This window comes from Amblyomma mixtum, chromosome 3, assembly GCF_055824585.1.
Source record: "Amblyomma mixtum isolate Tamu chromosome 3, ASM5582458v1, whole genome shotgun sequence".
In the NCBI taxonomy this organism is placed as follows: domain Eukaryota; kingdom Metazoa; phylum Arthropoda; class Arachnida; order Ixodida; family Ixodidae; genus Amblyomma; species Amblyomma mixtum.
This window is the reverse complement of record NC_143014.1, coordinates 105583152-105601225: the sequence shown is the minus strand read 5'-3', so window position 1 is coordinate 105601225 and position 18074 is coordinate 105583152. Positions and strand designations below refer to the sequence as shown.

The window sequence follows — 18074 nt, the reverse complement described above, 5'->3', positions numbered from 1 at the left end:
GTTCTTGATATTGTAGTTACTTGCTCCTTTCAGAGGGCCGATGGAAGCTGTTTGCAGCAATGAGTGGCGGATTATAATCCTGGATTGTTCTACGTTTCAACGAAAGTAGCACATAAAATAGTTTAGCGGATGTTTACATTTCGTGTAAAAAGAGCATCCCCACAGCGGTTTCTGTATGGTATTAAAGAGGCGCTAGAAAAAAATCACATTCACGGCATTTATTTTTTTTATTCATTAACGCTAGTTTGAATACATCACAAACCACTCAGAAATGCATCATGAATTCATAATGTATGAAAAAGAAATTAATGAGAATCCCAACAAGAAAAAACACATCACGTCTTAGTCAGGAACTCGGCGGCCAATATTAATAACCAATGCATCAGAAACGCAACTCGGAAGTCATCAGATATACCTGCTGAGTGTGATGTCTGAAATCACTGACTTTTTATCACAAATTTTTGTAAATGGTGTTTATATATATATATATATATATATATATATATATATATATATATATATATATATATATATATATATATATATATATATATATATATATATATATATATATATATACCTGGCAGGTTCTGTTGCCACTGCTCACCGGGGCAGGAGGCAGTTCAATTAATGGTTTTCAGCAGCGAGAAGTTGCTCTAGAAATGGGTCTCACAAGCCCCACCCATGGCAGGACCTGTCATCCCAGGGCAGTGGCGTATCGCTTAACCGTTGCACCACTGCACCAGGAGGGGTACGAGGACTCCCAGGGATCTATGAATGTAAAGTAGAGAATGACCAATCCTGCATGTATGGGCATTAACCCATTACCGCTATCGGAACAATGGCTCGGAACACATGGAACCGAAATGAAACCCGAAGTGCTAGCGCACCAATTCGGATTTCGCCTAACTACGCAAATCGACCATCAATTTTTTATTGTAAGCTTTTTTTTTTTAATTGGATGAGGCTATCCTATAAGGTGACACAGCGAGGCCGCAACAAAGTTAATAATAAGTTGAGTCTACCGGGGCGCTTTACTTTGTTGTACATGGCTTCCTATAGGACTGAAATTCGCGTCACTTTCGGTTAAGTTTTCAGTGCGATTTCGGCAAAATGATCGACTGGGATGGCGAAACAGAATCTAAAAGCATTTTCTTCTTTAAACACACCAAAAAACATTAAATCCCCAGTATAACGGAATGTTCAGGAATTTTTTATTTTTTTTTTAAAGCAGCACAACGGACGCTTGGCTCCCTAGCGGCCTTTCGGCTTACAACATGTATGATAAGGTCAATGTGCTCTGAGTTCTGCCAGTACCCGGGTGCTACACAGCATATGCTGAGACACTTCAGAGTTGTGGAAAAACGAAGCCTTGACTTAACGGCCTCTGAGGTAAATATTTCCTCGTATGGTGACTTCGGAGAACGATCAAACCTCTTTACATTGGATGGCAGCTGGACGGCGAGTTAGGTGAGGTCATAGTTGGCAATGTAAAACAGCAGTGTGGCCGTTGCTTAGATCTTGATCTTCTGGGCAGAATTCCACTGTGTTCAAGATGAATACAGCCGGGAGGCCATCCCGCCTAGCAAAAGAAAGGAAGGAAATAATACATACGTAATATCGCTCTCTGGTTTAAAGTTGAGTTCAGTAAACAGAAAGCCATTAGTCTAAGCCTGTCTTTTTCGCACACTTGCCATAAAGGCATAATTTGGGTTCGTTGTGCACTATAGAAAATCATGCAAGGTATTTTCGTGCAGGAACCGGAGAAGGCCCCTGCTCTCATTGTTGTCGGTCAGCCACTTGGAGGAATCTTACTAGTCGTTATTTGTCTATTCGTTTCCTGCAATCATGATACTCCGAACTTGGGATAAACTGCTTACAGCTAAATAAGCAGTCCCCGCGCTGTCGTTTTGTCGTGAACATCCATGACGCGGCTGTCATGAGCAGCCTAACAAGTTGAAAACAGCCAAACTTGCTTCCCCTGTTTTGATGTGCTTTGTACCAGGCGTTCTGATGTGAAGTACGCAACCCTGGTTCATCGATACGAAAGTGATACTAGCGCTACCTGGGTCTGAGCCGAGAGGGATTGCGCCCTCATTCCGATGAAGACGAAAGCAGCACTCTCCAAAGCAACGCACGAAAACCGGCCTTGGTCGAGTCCAATAAACAAAGCCGCCGGTACGTGGTGCTTCTGAGGCTTTCTCCAAACACCACCCTGGCTCAATGGACTGTGCGGTGCGTTGCTGATTCCAAGGTAGCGGGAGCGAATCCCAGCCGTGGAGCCTGCATTTTGACGGAAATTAAAAAAAAAAAAACACCAGGGTTTCGTTAAGGAGCCCGAAATGGTCGAAATTAATTCTGAGCCCTTGACTACGGAGTCCCTCATAGCCCGCGCGTGCCGCCTCGGGACATTAAACCCTGCATGCGGCTTTCTACCCCATCGGTAGCTGCGCCTCGGCTTCCTTCGTCAGCGCCGCCCCAGAAGCTGCGGCGAGAGCTCCGAAAGGCTCTCGCGATAATCGGGCCACAGAGATGAAAGTGCGATGTACACGCCAGCGCGTCCGAGACTGCAGCCACATCGGCGGCGGCAAGTGGCCGCGGGGACTGCAGCGCGCGAAGGCCGACCAAGGCGGCGGCGGCGGCCATCTTCGCGAGGCACGCCGCGCGGCGGCCGTGGCAGTTCATCAGGCGAGCACGTGCGTGTATTTTCTGGCCGGCCGAGACTCGCCCATCGAGGGACGGGGAACCGCCCCCTCCCGGGCGCATTCAACAATTATGAGCGTGCACGCCGTGCACGCCGCAGCCCCGCGAGAGGACGCATGGGGTTGGGGTCCGGCTCGTTTAATGAGCTGTCAGAAGTGCAGTATTCGCATGCTTATAACGACCTGCGCGCCTCTCTGAGGGGCCGCCTTCATCTTTGCTCTTTATGAATTCCCATTAGAGCTTCCCCGCGCGACCACCTTGCATCACGAGAGCCGTGCATCCGGCACGGCGGCCCTGCACACAGGGCGCCCATCGCGCGCGCCGCCCCCGGAGGGTGGGAAGGGCAAAGAAAAATAAATACCGATCGGAATCGCGCAACTGGTGGTGCGCGAGCCACAGCCGCCCGGACACACGAGCGGCCACTTGTCCGGGCGCCCCTCTGGCGCGGCTCTCCCGCGTGTCACCCTGCTATCCTCTGCACCTCGGACAGCTCTTACTCTGCTAAGTGGGCCTCCAGTGATTCCTCTTCAGCGGCACGCGTGCACTGAAGCACAGGTGTGTTGAAGCTTGAGCTCTCACGCCTTTAACGCTCTTCGCCCATTTCCCATGCAAGCCACCCGAAATTTTACTGGCGGAAGCTAGCAACGAAACCACGTGCGAACGCGACATCAAAACACGGCCAGTGCGCAGGGCAGCGCCTACGTCGTCGCGGGAAAAGTTCAATCTCGTTGCCGTCATGAATCTTGACGGAAACGAGTGCGCCTTGTACAACGACACGCAGAGCAAGAGGCGGGGGGGGGGGGGGGGGGGGGGCTTCGCGAATACGGGCGCGGCGAAATAGGCCTGGCCTCCCTCTCGGTCGCGTGCGCGCTCCATGTCCGTCGTGGTCCACCGCGAATATGAGTGCGAGGCTGTTCACCTCTTCATGAGGCGAGTTTCGTAAGCCAGAGGCCAGGGGAGAGACCATTTGGTAAGAGTTGTTGCGCCATAACCGACGGGGAGTCAGGCAGCGAGAACCAATGGAGAAGATTTGTTTTCCCAGCAGGTGGACGAGGAGACCTGAGCGCGGCACGGACCAGCGGCGGGACGCCTCAGAGGCGCGCGGGGAAGAGAGGAATATTAATCGGCTTTATTCAAAACAATCCGGCTTGTCTTGCGCAATGACCTGACGGACGATGCAGACATTCCTTCACATTCTGTTATTACGACGTAACGTGTGTTTACAGCCCAGCACACTCACGCCGCGCGCTGTTCCTTTTCTCTTTTAAGCGCAGCAGGAAAGAGGAGGAAAGAAAAAAGAAAGCCGCCCAGCGGAAACAAGTAGAAGCAATCAGACCCCCCGGCCAATGCATCTTCCGGAGAACGGCTGCAGTATATATGACCGGCGAATCCCGCGGAGCTCAGTGAACCCTACACCTCCTTCCCGGTAAAGGGGCTGTGAGCTTGAACACATTAAACAGTTTTGCTTTGGTTGATTTCAGCGTAGGTGCACGTGCGCTATTCGATTTCTCGGTCCGTTTTCGTTTCGCACTTTCCTAGTAAGCGCCATGAGTTGCGACATGATCCGGACGTGAGCACACGAGCAAACCAGCCGCAAGGAGCACACCGGCGCTGAAGCAAGCAGCGCTGGTGAGCGAGAGGAGAACAGCGCGAAGGGGGCTCACTCTAGTCACCGCTTGAGGCGTATACAATTGCTTTAAGTGAGAAATTGGCTGGTTGGTTGGTTGGTTAGCGGATTTTTACGTGCCAAGAAGGCATGACGTGGCGGACAGCTCTGATTTCATTTCGACCAGTCCGGATTCTTCAACGTCCGTTAAAATATCAGCAAACGGGCGCTTTTCCACCTCGTCATCGAAGTGCGGTAGCCGCAGCTGGGATCGAATCCTCAACCCCGGGCTCAGCAGCCTAACGCCAGCCACCGCGGCTGGTTTAAGTCGGAAATACTTGGGGGAAAAAAATGTGATATAATAAAAAATAAATTTGGATAGTCTGTTCCAGAGGTAACTGTTGACAGTTCTATCAGCGGAGAATGCGTCTGAACGCTTACATTCTTGCGCATCGTTTAACGATGTCTGCTTTGCGGCAAAAAAACCGCACGATGTAATGGGTGAATCAGACTAGTACTCCTGCGCGACGGAGACGGAGTAAACATCAAAACAGCGTTTTGTCTGTGTCCTCCTTTCACGTACACGTCCTTGCGCTGCTCCGATAACGTTCCGAAAACCAAAGGTTCATCGTTAGAGAAGAAAACTAAGTGATTTTACGAATTTAGGACGTGTCAAGGTCGGCTTGAATCGCTTAAAACCATTTAGGGAGGAGCGCGTCCCGTTAAAGTATTTTGACCTAGCGTACGAACTTCATCCTAAGAATTAGCAAACAGCTGCGGAGATGTCTGCAGCACTGTGGTGTTATTTTCGAGCGTTTCTGCAGACGTAAAGGCACGTCTCCACGTTGCATTGCATGCTGCGTACACCCGTTTCATAGAACGCCGCAGAGCTTAGCATCGGCAGCTCACCTTCGCTCACTTAAAAATGTTAGGATGCAAAAATGTTAGTCGATTTTCTTGGAGGCAGCACGCATTTAAATGTGGGCATGCGGTCTCAACTTCGAAACAGTGATACGCAAACTGATAAGGCTCGTAGCCACTTCGTTATAAGACACCCAACGATGTTGCGAGAAGTAGCGATCGATACCAACGTAAACAATGGCTGGGCGGCGACAGACAGCCCACTTCAGCGGGCACGACGAAGCCCTAACTCCGAACACAGAACTGGTGCTGGGTTCAGTGGGACTCTATCACCTGAGCAGCGTATAGGTATCTATCTACCTGTGAATAGGGGGCACTGCCGGGCGTCAATATTTTTGACCCTCATTACAATAGCCAGGTGATCACCAAAAATCTAGCAAGTAGCAACACATGGACTAGGTAGCGCCCTCATTCGCGCCATATTTCTCTCTCCCCGAAGAAGAAAAAGAAATACAGGAAGAAAAATGCAAGATCAGTCACGAGTCCCAGCGGGATCATAAATACTTGCGGTCATTTGTTCCCTCACTTGGCTACTCGTACGACCACTATGAAAGTCGTGCTTATAGTCTTGCCTGCGACGCGTCAGCGAGTCATAAATTAGCGTCTGTCATGAGTGCACTCTTACTTTTTGTTCGTGTTCGCCTCACGAGGAGAATACTTTGCCGCGAAGGAGTAAGGGCTCCAGAAGAAAGCCCGTCCATGTCCGCATGCCATCAGGCGAACGATCGCCGGAACCTTGCCTCCCGGTCTCGAATCCCTGAGCCACGACACGGCTTTATGGGCGCAGCCATATATGAGCGTCCGTGAGTTTAAGAGTGGGCTGGGTAGAGAGACGCGCGCAATCGTGCGTTATAAATTTCGCGCGTGCGTGACTAACCACACACAACCGAGAAGGCGCCAGGGAAGTCGGCGTTAAGTGGGTCGTATATCTAGTTCGTGTACACAGCACGGGTAAAACCGCAATCACGTCCATTCATGACAAACGCCGTTACCTGAGCACTGAGCTCAATTCGCCCCCAAAAAAGAAAAAAAGGTGACGGTGGCGAAAGAGAAGGCCGCAGTGGAGGATATACGTATCACGAGGTTAACGCATTCATATCACTGCATGAAGTTAGCGTTTCCGAACAAAGTTCCTCGGCTGCGGCTACGGCTACAATTTTTGAAATGAGCGTGCAGGCCGAAGCGCGCGGCTACTATGTATATAGCAGCCGGAGGGTGAGAGCAGCTCTCATAAGCCTTGCCCGGATAAGAAACAGCTCCCAAGTGGAAGATCATTTTGTTTCATGAAAGGGCATTACCAACCTCAAAATAAATTTCTCTTAAACCATCTCATAAGGTAAACAGGTATGTCTCAGCACGCTATCCCGGAAATGTGCGTGGCGTACGTGCTCAAACCTACCTCGAACTATCGAATAGCCTTTCTCAGTCAAAACTGAGGCTTGTGCTACAGTTGGTTCATGGCGAACGAGTGCAAAAGTAGCGCAAGAAATAATGGTACATTATGCGCGAAGGAACATAGAAAAGCGAACTCTGGCACTGAGCACGGAAGCTATCAACTTTCCCGACAGGCGTGCACGATTAGTGAGCGACTATACGGAATAGAACAGCGACGGCATCGAATCGCGTGGGAGGCGACCATATCTCGAATAGCTTTCAGAACAAGCAGTTTTTCCCTGCAGTGAAAAAAAAAAAACTGCAATAATTTGTGAGTTGGTGCGCTATGCTAATAGTTTTGCGTGTTAACAAATAAATGCATAGAGTAATTTAAAGGTGCCGGAGGATACTCCAGCCGAATTAAGAAGAAAAATAAAATAAAAGTAGAGATTGACAATACACAGGGTCGCAATAGTTCAAAAAGCAATTGGTATTTCATTCTATATATCTAATTTAGGACTGTTTATTTTAATTCTATCCTGATTTTCCCGAGCACAATACAGGCATATGTTATACTGTGGCGCGTCATTGGAACTTAGCGTCTTCTCGAGCTTGTGCTTCATTCAAGGTGTTTCGGTTATGTGCGCCAGTCATGTGTGCCCCACTGCTACAGTGCGCACGTAGCTGTTAACAGCTGGAATTGTTTTGGACTGTTACATTCACCTTTTGCGACAACAAGCACCCGCAGTAATTTCACGGTGCCAAAAGCTTATGGTGACAAAATTAAAAACATGCTTGAAAGGGTTCGTTAAAAAAAAAAAAGAAGCAAAAGGCAGAACTCTATCGTGTCAAAGCTCCATGCCAACCACGATACTAATTAAGCGAAAATAACGCAACTACAGTGTGGCTTTCGCAACTCAATGACGAACAGTATACTGTTCGCCTCGTCTGCAGTAATATACTTTGCTATTTACAAATAGATAAGTAGATAAGCGCAAAGGAGCTGTTCATTGAGACGTAGCAAGGTGCCCTCGGTCTGCAAGTGTATGACACTTTTTTTTGCGGACTGGCTGCCACGCTTGGGATCGATAGTCAACACGAGTCCACAACAGACAAGAGTAATGGCTCTGGGATTTCCTGCAGAGGGCACTCTTGGAGCCCTTACTATTTTGTTGGTTTTGAAGCGTCCAATATATTCCGTTCATGGCCGTTCGCTTGACGGTGTTCTCTGCTCATTAGAGCTCTGCTTGCAGGAGAAAACGGTGTGGGCTGGGCAATTTTATTTTTATTTCCATTTCTTGCCGATTCTACTCTTTCTCTTTACGTATGACTATGGTGGCTGTGCACCCGTTATAGGTATCTTCCATTCCTTTCACATCAGGCTCTTCCATATCCTGAGTCAGCAATGCCTGCATGACTGCTGGGGTTTCGACTGAGCGAAATGCTTTCTCATAAAAATAAGGCTATATGTAAGGCTTGGTTATATTATGCGCACTTCTCTATCACTTGATTGATAGTGTGAATACAATCTGTTGCCGAGTAGCCTTTACGAAAGACTGCCTGGTCATTCGGTTCATTGAAGTCTATGGTTCTCCTGGTTCTGTTAGCGATTGCCCTAGAAATTCTAATAATGAAGGGTGTCAGGAAGGGAGACACGATCCCTCAAATGTTATTCACCTCTTGTCTATAGGAGGTATTCAGAGGCCTGGATTAGGAACAGTTAGGGGAGAAAGCTTAGTAGAGAATACCTCAGTAATCTGGGATTCGCTGATGGCATTGCGTTGCTAAGTCACTCAGGCGATGAACTGCAAAGCATGATCAAGGACCTAGACAGGTAAGTCAGAACAGTGGGTCTAAACATTAATATGCAGAAAAATAAAGCAATTGTCAACAGCCTCGCAAGGGAACAGCAGTTCACAATTGGTAGCGAGGTGCTGGAAGTGGTAAAGGAATACGTCTACTTAGGGCAAGTGGCGACTGCTGATCCGGATCACGAGAGTGAAACAACTAGAAGAATAAGAAGGGGTGGAGCGCATTTGGCAGATTCTCTCAGATCATGAATGGCAGTTCACCAATATCCCTCAAGAGAAAAGTATATAACAGCTGTATGTTACCGGTACTCACCTATGGGGCAGGAACGTGGAGACTAACGAAAAAGATTCAACTTTAAATTGAGGTGAACGCAGCGAGCTGCGGAAGGGGAAAATGATTGCTGTAAGGTTAAGAGATAGAAAGAGAGCAGACTGAATCAGGGAACAAACGCGGGTTAACGACATCCTAGTCGAAATCAAGAAGAAATGGGCTTGGGGACGGCATGTAATGCAATGGCAAGATAACCGACAGTCGTTAAGGTTAACGGACTGGATATTAAGAGAAGGCGAGCCTATCAGGGGGCGGCAGAAAGTTAGGTGGGCAGATGAAATTAAGAAGTTTGCTGAGATAAGGTAGCCTCGGCAGGCATAGGACAGCGTTATTTAGAGAGATATGAGAGAGGCCCGCGTCCTGCAATGGGTGTAGTCAGGCTGACGATGATGACGATATCTCATTTTACGGCAGGCTTATATAGGAACTGGGAAAGTGTGAGTGAGAAAACTAAAGTAACGGCTATTTGGAAATTATTCGAAATATACGCGACCTCAAACGTAACCGGATACGGCCAGTGCATCATTTGTTAAACTAGCCTGTCTGTTATTCAAAAATTAAGAATTAAGAATCAAGCAGTGGTTCTAGAAAAATTCTGTCCGAAAGCAGAATAAATACTGAAGAGCCTGAAATGTTCGGGCCACAAAACGACTGACGCTTCGTCCAACCACATGTAGTAATAATGTGTAGCGTTGCGATATGGGTCCACTAATTGTTAGCACGAGCAATCTTATGGTACGCACAAAACAAGTGAATCGGAGACAAAGAGCGACGACAGTTTGTTCGCCGTTTTGTGAGCATCGCTTGCCACAGTGTGGGACGCTTGGGCACTTGGTCGACCTCAAAAGGTCCAGCTGCGAAATTAGTGATTAGCAAAAAGGGATTGCGCTTTATTTCTTGAACTACGGTGTTTTCAAGACATAAGAAAACAAAAGAAAATATAAAACAGGGAGCGGAGCAGAAATTTGCTAATCAGGCGAATCTCAGAAAAGTGTTATCTCTGGCTACGAGACTAGTTTCCTCGCAAGTACACATGACGAGCTTGGTTAAGTGTAAAGCAGATGTGAGTGAGCGCTTGCACGAAGAAACATTTATCTGTGGACAGCACGGGTTCTGCACTGCCCGCCAAAGTTATTTTCTGGTTGTTTTGAGACGTTACCCATTGCGTGGGGGGCAAGCACCTCGGATGGAAAATGCTCGTAATGTCATCGCGGATAGTTTAAAGCATGAAGAGACCTGTTGGCGAGAAGTTGCTAAAGTTTGTTCATTCAAGCACATTGTGTGTTCCAAGCATGCTTTCCTTTTTTAAGGCATCGCCGCGGAGCAAGCAACCGTTATGGAATGACCTCGCGAGCATTGATTTGGGGGCTAGAGTACTACATTTTAAGAATAATTCCGCATAGCGCAGGCTTGTACCACAGCGCTACTTTGCGATCACACCAAAACGTGAAAGGAAGTTTACGTAAGGAGTTACTGTCAAACGAATTGATGGGCTCGGCCAATTTTCTACAGGGCCTAAAAAATATGTCACACTATAAGGTGACACGAAAAAAAAAAAAAAAGACCTGAGCCTGGAATACTGTGGCGCGCCACGTGTATTACCAGAGGAGGCCTGTAAGGTGCTGTAAGCACAAAATGAGCTAAATAAGCTCAATGAGTGGACAGAGCAGCAAGAAGCACAAAAACAAAAAGAAAAGCGAAGAGAAAGTGAAAGGCAACCACGGCGATTACAAAAAAAAAAAAAAAGAAAGGAGACAGAGGAAGAAAGAAGGCAGCAAAAAAGAGCGAGGCTGGCCCCCGGCGCGGCCGGAGAGCGTGCATAGGTGGAGGCCGCGCGTGTGACTATTAAACGGCTCCGGCGAGGGGTGGTGGCGCGGCCGGCTGGCTAATGTCTCAACTTAGCGCTAACCGGCAGCCTTCCCGCCCTCCGTTTACACGGTCATCGCCTATGCGAAACTATCATTACACACACACGGCGGGGAGGAGGAGGGGGCAGGCGCACGATGCGGCCGCAATGCCGGCGCCCGAAGAAGGCCCTCTCGCTTTCACGGTTCGGGCCCATTTGTGCTCGCGCCGGCGGCCGCACAAGAGGAAGAGCGAGCCGGGAACAGCGCTGCTCGGAAGCCCGATTCTCAACATCCCCTCTCCCCCGCCCCCCCCACCTCCCCCAATTTCATAAGCGGTCTCTGCGCAGAGCGGTGTGAAAATGTGCAAACTCCACTTCCATTTGTGGGTCTGTTATTACGCTGCAAAGGGCGGAGTATAACAGCTCCATGGTTTTTTCCGTTTTTGTTCTCCCTCTGACGACGCGCCCATCCGCGAGCTGAGAAGCACAGATTCAAGGAGCAGTTAGAGCGAAGCACGGCGAAAACGCATCCGTTTCACATGGTCGGTAAGCCACACTGCGCGCTCAATTTTTTTTGCATGTGGTCACACTACGTGGAGGTGTTACTGTCATTTAGAATTATGATAGACTGCGTGCAAGTAAAGTAATGTACTGTTCGTGTGGCAATGCATTTCTGAGCTGTATCAATGCTTATATGAGTGATTGTAAAAAGAGAAGCAAGTACGCGTCTTGCAGACTCGGGCCAGCTGAAAAGAAAAAAAAAAAGCACGAGTCGAGTGCGGTGCTTGCAAGGCTTGAGAAATGCTTCGTATGATTGGCGTGGTTCTATAGCCTCTAATAGATGCAGGCCAATCGCGCTATGCTTGCGCTGGAAAACAAAGCAGAACTTGAGCAACAAATTGCGCTCGGAGGTGAAGTGCAGCGCATGAACGAATGAGATAGGGTTCATACGATGAGAGTGGTTTTAGCAAATGTAGTGAATGACAGGTCTGGTCGAACGCCCCATGCAGATGCGACCTCTATGACTAATATTCTTCAGGGCGCACATATCTGCACGTTTTAGTACTCTTCAAGCTCAGACACAACCACCTTAAAACTCCAGGGCACAGGCCCGAAAGACAGCAGCGACGTGGAAGTATTTGCTTATTTATTGAAAAAGGAACAGGGTTTGGAAGATAAGCCCATATACATTCCTAAGGAAAGCCTTGGCTTTCCGTGACATGTTTTTTATATTCAAACTGATAGCATTTGCAGCGATGATTTTGTGCTACCCAAGATATATGTTTACTATAGGGCAGTAAGAACGACCCAAACTTGTACAGCGATATCAAATAATAAAAGTACAGGGCACTTTATCGCGACCGACCAGTGATGCACGTGAAAGTCGCCGATGACGCTCCTTCAGGTACACAACCGGTCACCCGCGACGCGTGAAGCAAGCGCATAAAAGTCACACTATTTCAGCCAGCACAGCAATGCAGACAGGACACACAGGAAAGTGGTATGCTGAAACTATTTTTTTTATTGCAGTTGACAAGAGCTACAGGTATAGCCGTTTGGCCATTATATGGCTTACATAGCAGTGCAGTTCCACTAAATAATCTTAACTCAATTTGCCTTCTTAAATTATTCTTAGTCAGTTTGCAGTTAATGACAAAAAAGCACAAGAAATATAACTTTTCTGCCTGCAGATGAGAGTTTTAAGGACAAATGAAGAGAGAGAAACAGCAAGAGGGCATCACTAGAATAAATACATTAGGCGTTTACATCGGTTTAGCGTCTAAGAATTAGAATGGTAATACTGAGCAACAGCCTTCGGACACCAGGATAGTGGTCTGTTCATTAGCTGTTTACACAAGAAGGAATATAATTATACTGCGAAAGAAACATTAAAAACCGAAGGCACCTGTGTACACCCGTCTGTTGGGTGATCCTTATTGCTTCAAAGACACCGAAAGAAAAATGCACGAGAGAGAGGTTTGCAAATGAACAGGGCAAAACTTTCGCGAATATAGACTGCCAAGTTTTTGTAAACAAAATGATGCCTGCAGCTAAAGGTTGATCTATCCCTTAACGTTAGAGCTTCTGAGCTTAGTTCACCTCAACAGCTGTTAATGAATTTACATACAGCCCTCATTGTGAAGGCTATAAGGATGCATGCTGTTCAATGAAACTGTGCACCCATACTTACCCCCCCCCCCCCCCCCCCCCCCCTTCTATTACCTACCAAATAAACTTTCTTGGTGGGTGATTGTTTCGTTACGATAGTTTTTTTATCCTGCATTTCCGTACACAAATGTTCGTTCATATTATGCAGAGTGTCTGCGAAAGGCTTCGTGAACATTCGTGAACGTTGACTAGTGTAACAGTTCAAATATGCTTGCTTTTCCGAGTCTACCTAATTCCCCTAAAATGTGTGCCGAATGTTGCACCGTTACAGGCACGCATTGACGCTGTAACGGCGAGACGTACTCGGTGCTTTGTGATGCATTAGCCAAGCGCATGCTCCGGCTATAGGGGGATGCGGTGCAAGTTAATCGTGCAGAGTTACGGCAAGCGGCACATGTGCGCCGAATGGTCAAGCAACTTGAAAAGAACCGAGGAAAAGGCGTTGAGGCGCAAGCTGCATGAGCACAAAAAACGAAACAGGAAACGCGTGGGTGAGCAGCACAGCAGGAACAAAGCAGCAGCAGCAGCAAAGAGTTGGCACAAGGAACAGACAGAGCGCGAAGCCGGTGTGAGCATTCTCAAGCCTTCAGCAAGCTGCACTCGGTCCTCGCCGTGGCGCGAATAACAGGTCGTTTCTGTGGACAACTGTAACCATTCGTAAACGTCCTCTCAGCGCAGTTAAATCCGCGTGCTTGCAGTCTAAGCACGTAGATTTAATCCGTGTCTGAGAGGAAATTGGAACATCCATTTCCTCTGCCAGCGACATATTTGTTTTATCCTTTTCCTAATGGACTTGCTCCAGCCGAGTTTACATGCTTTCGGTAAAGCTCCAGAAATGGATGGACTGTTTTTTCTTTTTTTAGCGCAGGGCGAGCGATAAGTGTGGTCGAGCCACGTTCGGAGCAGGAAACACCGCAATCGGAAGATCGAATCCGCTTAAAAAGTTCACCAAGCGTCTGCAGTCGGCGTGTTCAGCGGGAAGAATGCTACGCGTCGTCGCTCAATCTGATATCTCAAACAGTCTGAAACGCAACGTGACCACTCTACAAAGAAAAAAAAAGTAGGGACAGACAAAGGACCACCAAGGGGATCAGCGCAAAATACTACTGACAACCTGTGTGCTTTGTCGGACTGAAAATTTCTCAGGGTCTGTGAAATTTCATTTCATTTCGTGCCCACGTCTTTTTTAAAAATGTGCATCTAAGGCTGGGCGCCGTTGGTAATTACAAATTTTGCCATCGGGCGCACATTTTCAATTTTGGTCGCATTCCATAGCACCAGTTGCCAGACAAGAGCTCACGAACGACGGTAATTGCAGTGTGCGCGCGTGCAGCTCTCCGATTTAATGTGCGACCAAAATGAAAAGGCGCGAACCCAAGGCGCAATAATAACACAGTGGTGTGTGCAATAAACTTTATCAGTTATCTCATGAGAAGCAGCCATGCAACGTGTTTGTTACTTGCTCCATCTGTCGCCTTTCTGTGCAACAGACCAGGCAATACAAAGAATTCGCCACACACACCAGCTGTTTAAATGCGGCAATCCTTATTTTCTTTCTTTTTTACAAACGACAGTTGGCAGATTTTCCCGCGCTGCCAGCTGTTATCTGTCAAGTAGCGACTTCCCCCGGAATGACATCTTGTTTACATTGCACATCTATCGTTTACACAGACCCGTGCGCAAGTTTGCTCATACTGTATAAATTCAGCTTTACATGCCATTTACTGCGGAACGGCTACCTGTGTACCGACATGAGTCTACGAAGCATGGGAGACAAAATGTTGCCACACTAATCAATCTCTGTACTGACCCCATGGTGAGCTGCTGGCTATTTTACTTGTTGCTACAAGCAGCCCCGGCTGCGGTGTGGAATTGTCGAGTCACTACAGAACACTGTGTTCTGTGTTTGTCAGCGCTGTGTTTGTCCTCTTCTTCCGTTGGCCTTGTGCCGTTGCGCTGCTTCACTAGAAAACTCACACAATGTTTTGTGGACATACTTTCAGGGTGATGACTGAACTTTACATGAGAAGCAAGCGACTGAACATTATCTGTACAGTATCCTGCCGGCACACAAAGAGCGCAGCTGTTTTCGCACTAAAACTGCGCAGGCTGCCGTGTCAAATTAGCCTCGTTGTAAACAATTCGCAATGATTGTGATGAGCACTGTTTCTGCGGAACGCATCGACGCGGTATATGAGGTCTATGTAAGTTATGTGCGTTGGTGCTCATTATGAGCACTAACGTTAAACCAGTTTGATGTTGATATCGAGTGTTCTTTGAAGGCTACACATGGCCATGCCGCTTTCATTTGTCGAGACACCATACGTATACTGGCCAAGAAATGGGAGATTGTCCTCTGCATTACTCATTTTACCTGAGGAACCTGATTCGTTTCGTCGCGAATATTCAAACAACGTTAAAGACAGTACTTTCTCAGCTTTTCTGACGCATAGTGACGAGCAGGTATGCGGCCTATTGGCAACCCGGTTCACTGCACGGATGTATTAAAAAAAATTAAAAAAAGATGAACTCGGCAAAGAAAAGGAAAACAAGGCGTTATCGTGCTACATATTCTGTTGAACGCCAATGCGACCCTCCAACGGGACATTGAAATGAAACAAACCTGACATTGAGTGTATACCCTTTCTGTCATTCTGCTTTCTCCGTGAGCATTTGATAAATCGAGAGCTCAAGGGGAACAGAAACCGACCCGCACACTTTATTTCGAATACCGATTAATAGCAACGGCCAGTGTCATATGTGCGAATGAGCATAACGTTTCCATTTTTTAACGAATGCCTCAAAAGAAGGCCCTGTATACACAGGCCAGAGTTACTTAAAAAACTAGCGCCAATCTGCAGCACAGGGGCAACAAGCACTAGGACAAAAAGGAAGTGGCATCTACCATGCAAAAAGCCGTTTATTCACAGAAGAAGCCAATTTTACAGAATTTGTTTTTCCCTGAGTTTTGAAGGAAAAAAAAAAACTTCTATGTTAATTTCTGCTGGTAGCCATGTAATTTGATGATGGGAATAAAAACTGTCACTAATGGTAGTTCATGCGCCAAGCGTCCCACACGTACTGCATGTGCATCGCATGTCCTTAGTGTGTAAATGCGACTACAAGGTACTTGAAGAAGGAAATGTACTGCTTTGCGTCGTTTCTTTAAACTACTCACGCACCGTGTGTCAATGCAATCAGCCACCATCAGGAGAGCTTGGATGGGGCGTCGCCGGACAAGTTTACGAGCCTCCATCGTGGCGGACGATACGACAGTACGCCGCTGAATTCCGCCTTGCTGGAACTCCACAGGTTATAATTAAAAGCTGAATTAGGTGCCGATTGAAACAGTACTTTAAAGGGTCATTCAGTATCAGCAAGCTCTATAGCAAGCTCAGCATCCTTTACTCAATGTTAGTACGCGTATAATCACAACGTCGCTTTGAATGCCTCCGAATGGGAGCACGAGGACGCCCTGGCAATATGTCGGCTACCAAAAAGCTCGCGGCGTACGAGTAAACACAATGAAAAAAAAAAAAACTTTGTGAATGGAGGGATCTCTGTGGCGTGTAGTTTGAGGTGACAGCATGATGTCACGTGCTTTCCGCCGCCAGGCGCCGTCGCGACAGGCCTGACAGCGGAAGCGGCGCGAGTTTCACGCGCGACGCACTCACCGTTGTGGCTATTCCCGACGCAGAGGGAGCTTGACGCTGGTGACGCGATGTGCCTACTGGGACAAGCTTGCTTCCGTCGGGACATAGTCAGCTGGACCACTGTACCGTCACCACACTCGACAACTACACGCGCCGGCAGAAAGGCACCAGCTAGCCCCGAGCCGGCTGGCGGTCAGTTAAGTCTGCGGCCGGCGGCGACCGGGGTTCACACGAAGTTCGCCAGTGCGGCTATGGCAAGCGACGCTCGTCCGTGGGAGTCCCGTGAAGTACACGGGGTCACGACGTCTCACACAAGTTCGTCGACGACACGGTAGCAGCTGTCGCGACGCACTGGGGCGCCTGTTGTCTGGAGAAGCTTAGTACGAGCACTAGGTTGAAGGCTCCAAGGCAAGGTCCGAAGCACAATGTCAAGGCCTCTGGAGCACCACCGCTGGTTCCTAACGCACGGTGTCCGATGGACTGCAGGGCAACGGGCTGGCTCTCCACGAGTCTCAAAAGCGGCGCTAGGGTTTCGCGTGGAGTTTCTCGCGGGTGCACGTGAGATCGCGGGGCCAAACAGCGGCGGTCAGGGTGTTGAGGCCGCGCGAGCCGCCGGCCGACGAAGGGTGTCCGCCCCCCGTGTGGCTGCTCGGCGCTGTCGAGGAGTGTAGCGCCCAGGCGGTCAGAAGCAGCGTCCCGGTCGCAGCGGGGCCCCCGCCATACCGTCGGCGGGACACCACAGAGCTGGGATGGAGGCTCGCCGGCGAGCAGCGCTCGAGTGATCGGAGCGCCCGCAGCGCCGCTGCGGCCCTGGCGGTGGGCGAGGAAAGGAGGGAGGGGATGCCGCCGCAGAGAGCGCCGCCCCTCGGTCGCGGCACCAACCGAGGAGCCGTCATAACCGGCCGCGTATTGGATGACTAGCGGGGACCCTTTGACGCCTGCGCAACGCCCCCCATCTCTTCGTTTCTGTATTTCTGCGCGCACGAGCGCGCTCACTGCCGCTATGGAGGGGCGATCGTTTTTGAGTCCGACGGTCGTCCGCCGGGGGGCTCCGCGACCGCTCCCCAAAAGGCGCGCCCGTGGTCGTTGCTCCGGCACCGGCGACCGGGCTGCGTGCGGCCGGCGGTCGACCGCAACGCTGGCGCACACCGATGGGCGGCCGCCCGGCTCGTCATATGCGCGCCATTTCGCTCGCGCACCCGAGGAAAGGGGAGGTTGTCTTGCGGGAAAGAACACGGTTGTGTCCATGAGTTGAAGGCACGTGCACGCAAAGACGAGAGCAGAGAACTGGGCCACAAGAAGGCGTATCCATTTTCTGCCCTCAAACTCCGATGGAAGATTCTGGCCGGCGTTTTCGCTACGGACTGTAGGCTTGCGTTCACGACTAAAACACAGCGACGAAATTCTGATGCTTTGTGGCTTTTGTGTTCTCAGAAATTCTGTGGACACCTTTACCCTAAACCATCCATGCTAATTTTTATATACACAAATATTATCATTTAAATATCGCAGGAACTAAAACTCTCAGGATCGCAGGATGTTCACGCAGTTAAAAGAGGTGCACTGAAAAACTGGTTTACAAAAACATCATCATGATAGTCCATCCAACAAACACAATATCTCCTCAGAATGTCCCAATATTATTCCATCGGTACAGTTC

General features: G+C 48.8%; 1 protein-coding gene across 1 annotated transcript in view; it reads right to left on the bottom strand.

Moving 5' to 3' along the window:
- Positions 1–17179, bottom strand: part of LOC149351249 (sal-like protein 1) — a 168602-nt gene extending 151423 nt beyond the window's left edge. The window contains exon 1 of the mRNA XM_089580531.1: positions 16436–17179. Coding sequence (XP_089436657.1) covers positions 16436–16520 — 85 coding nt within the window. The 5' untranslated portion in view covers positions 16521–17179. The remainder of the gene's footprint in view (positions 1–16435) is intronic.
- Positions 17180–18074: the final 895 nt, after the last annotated feature.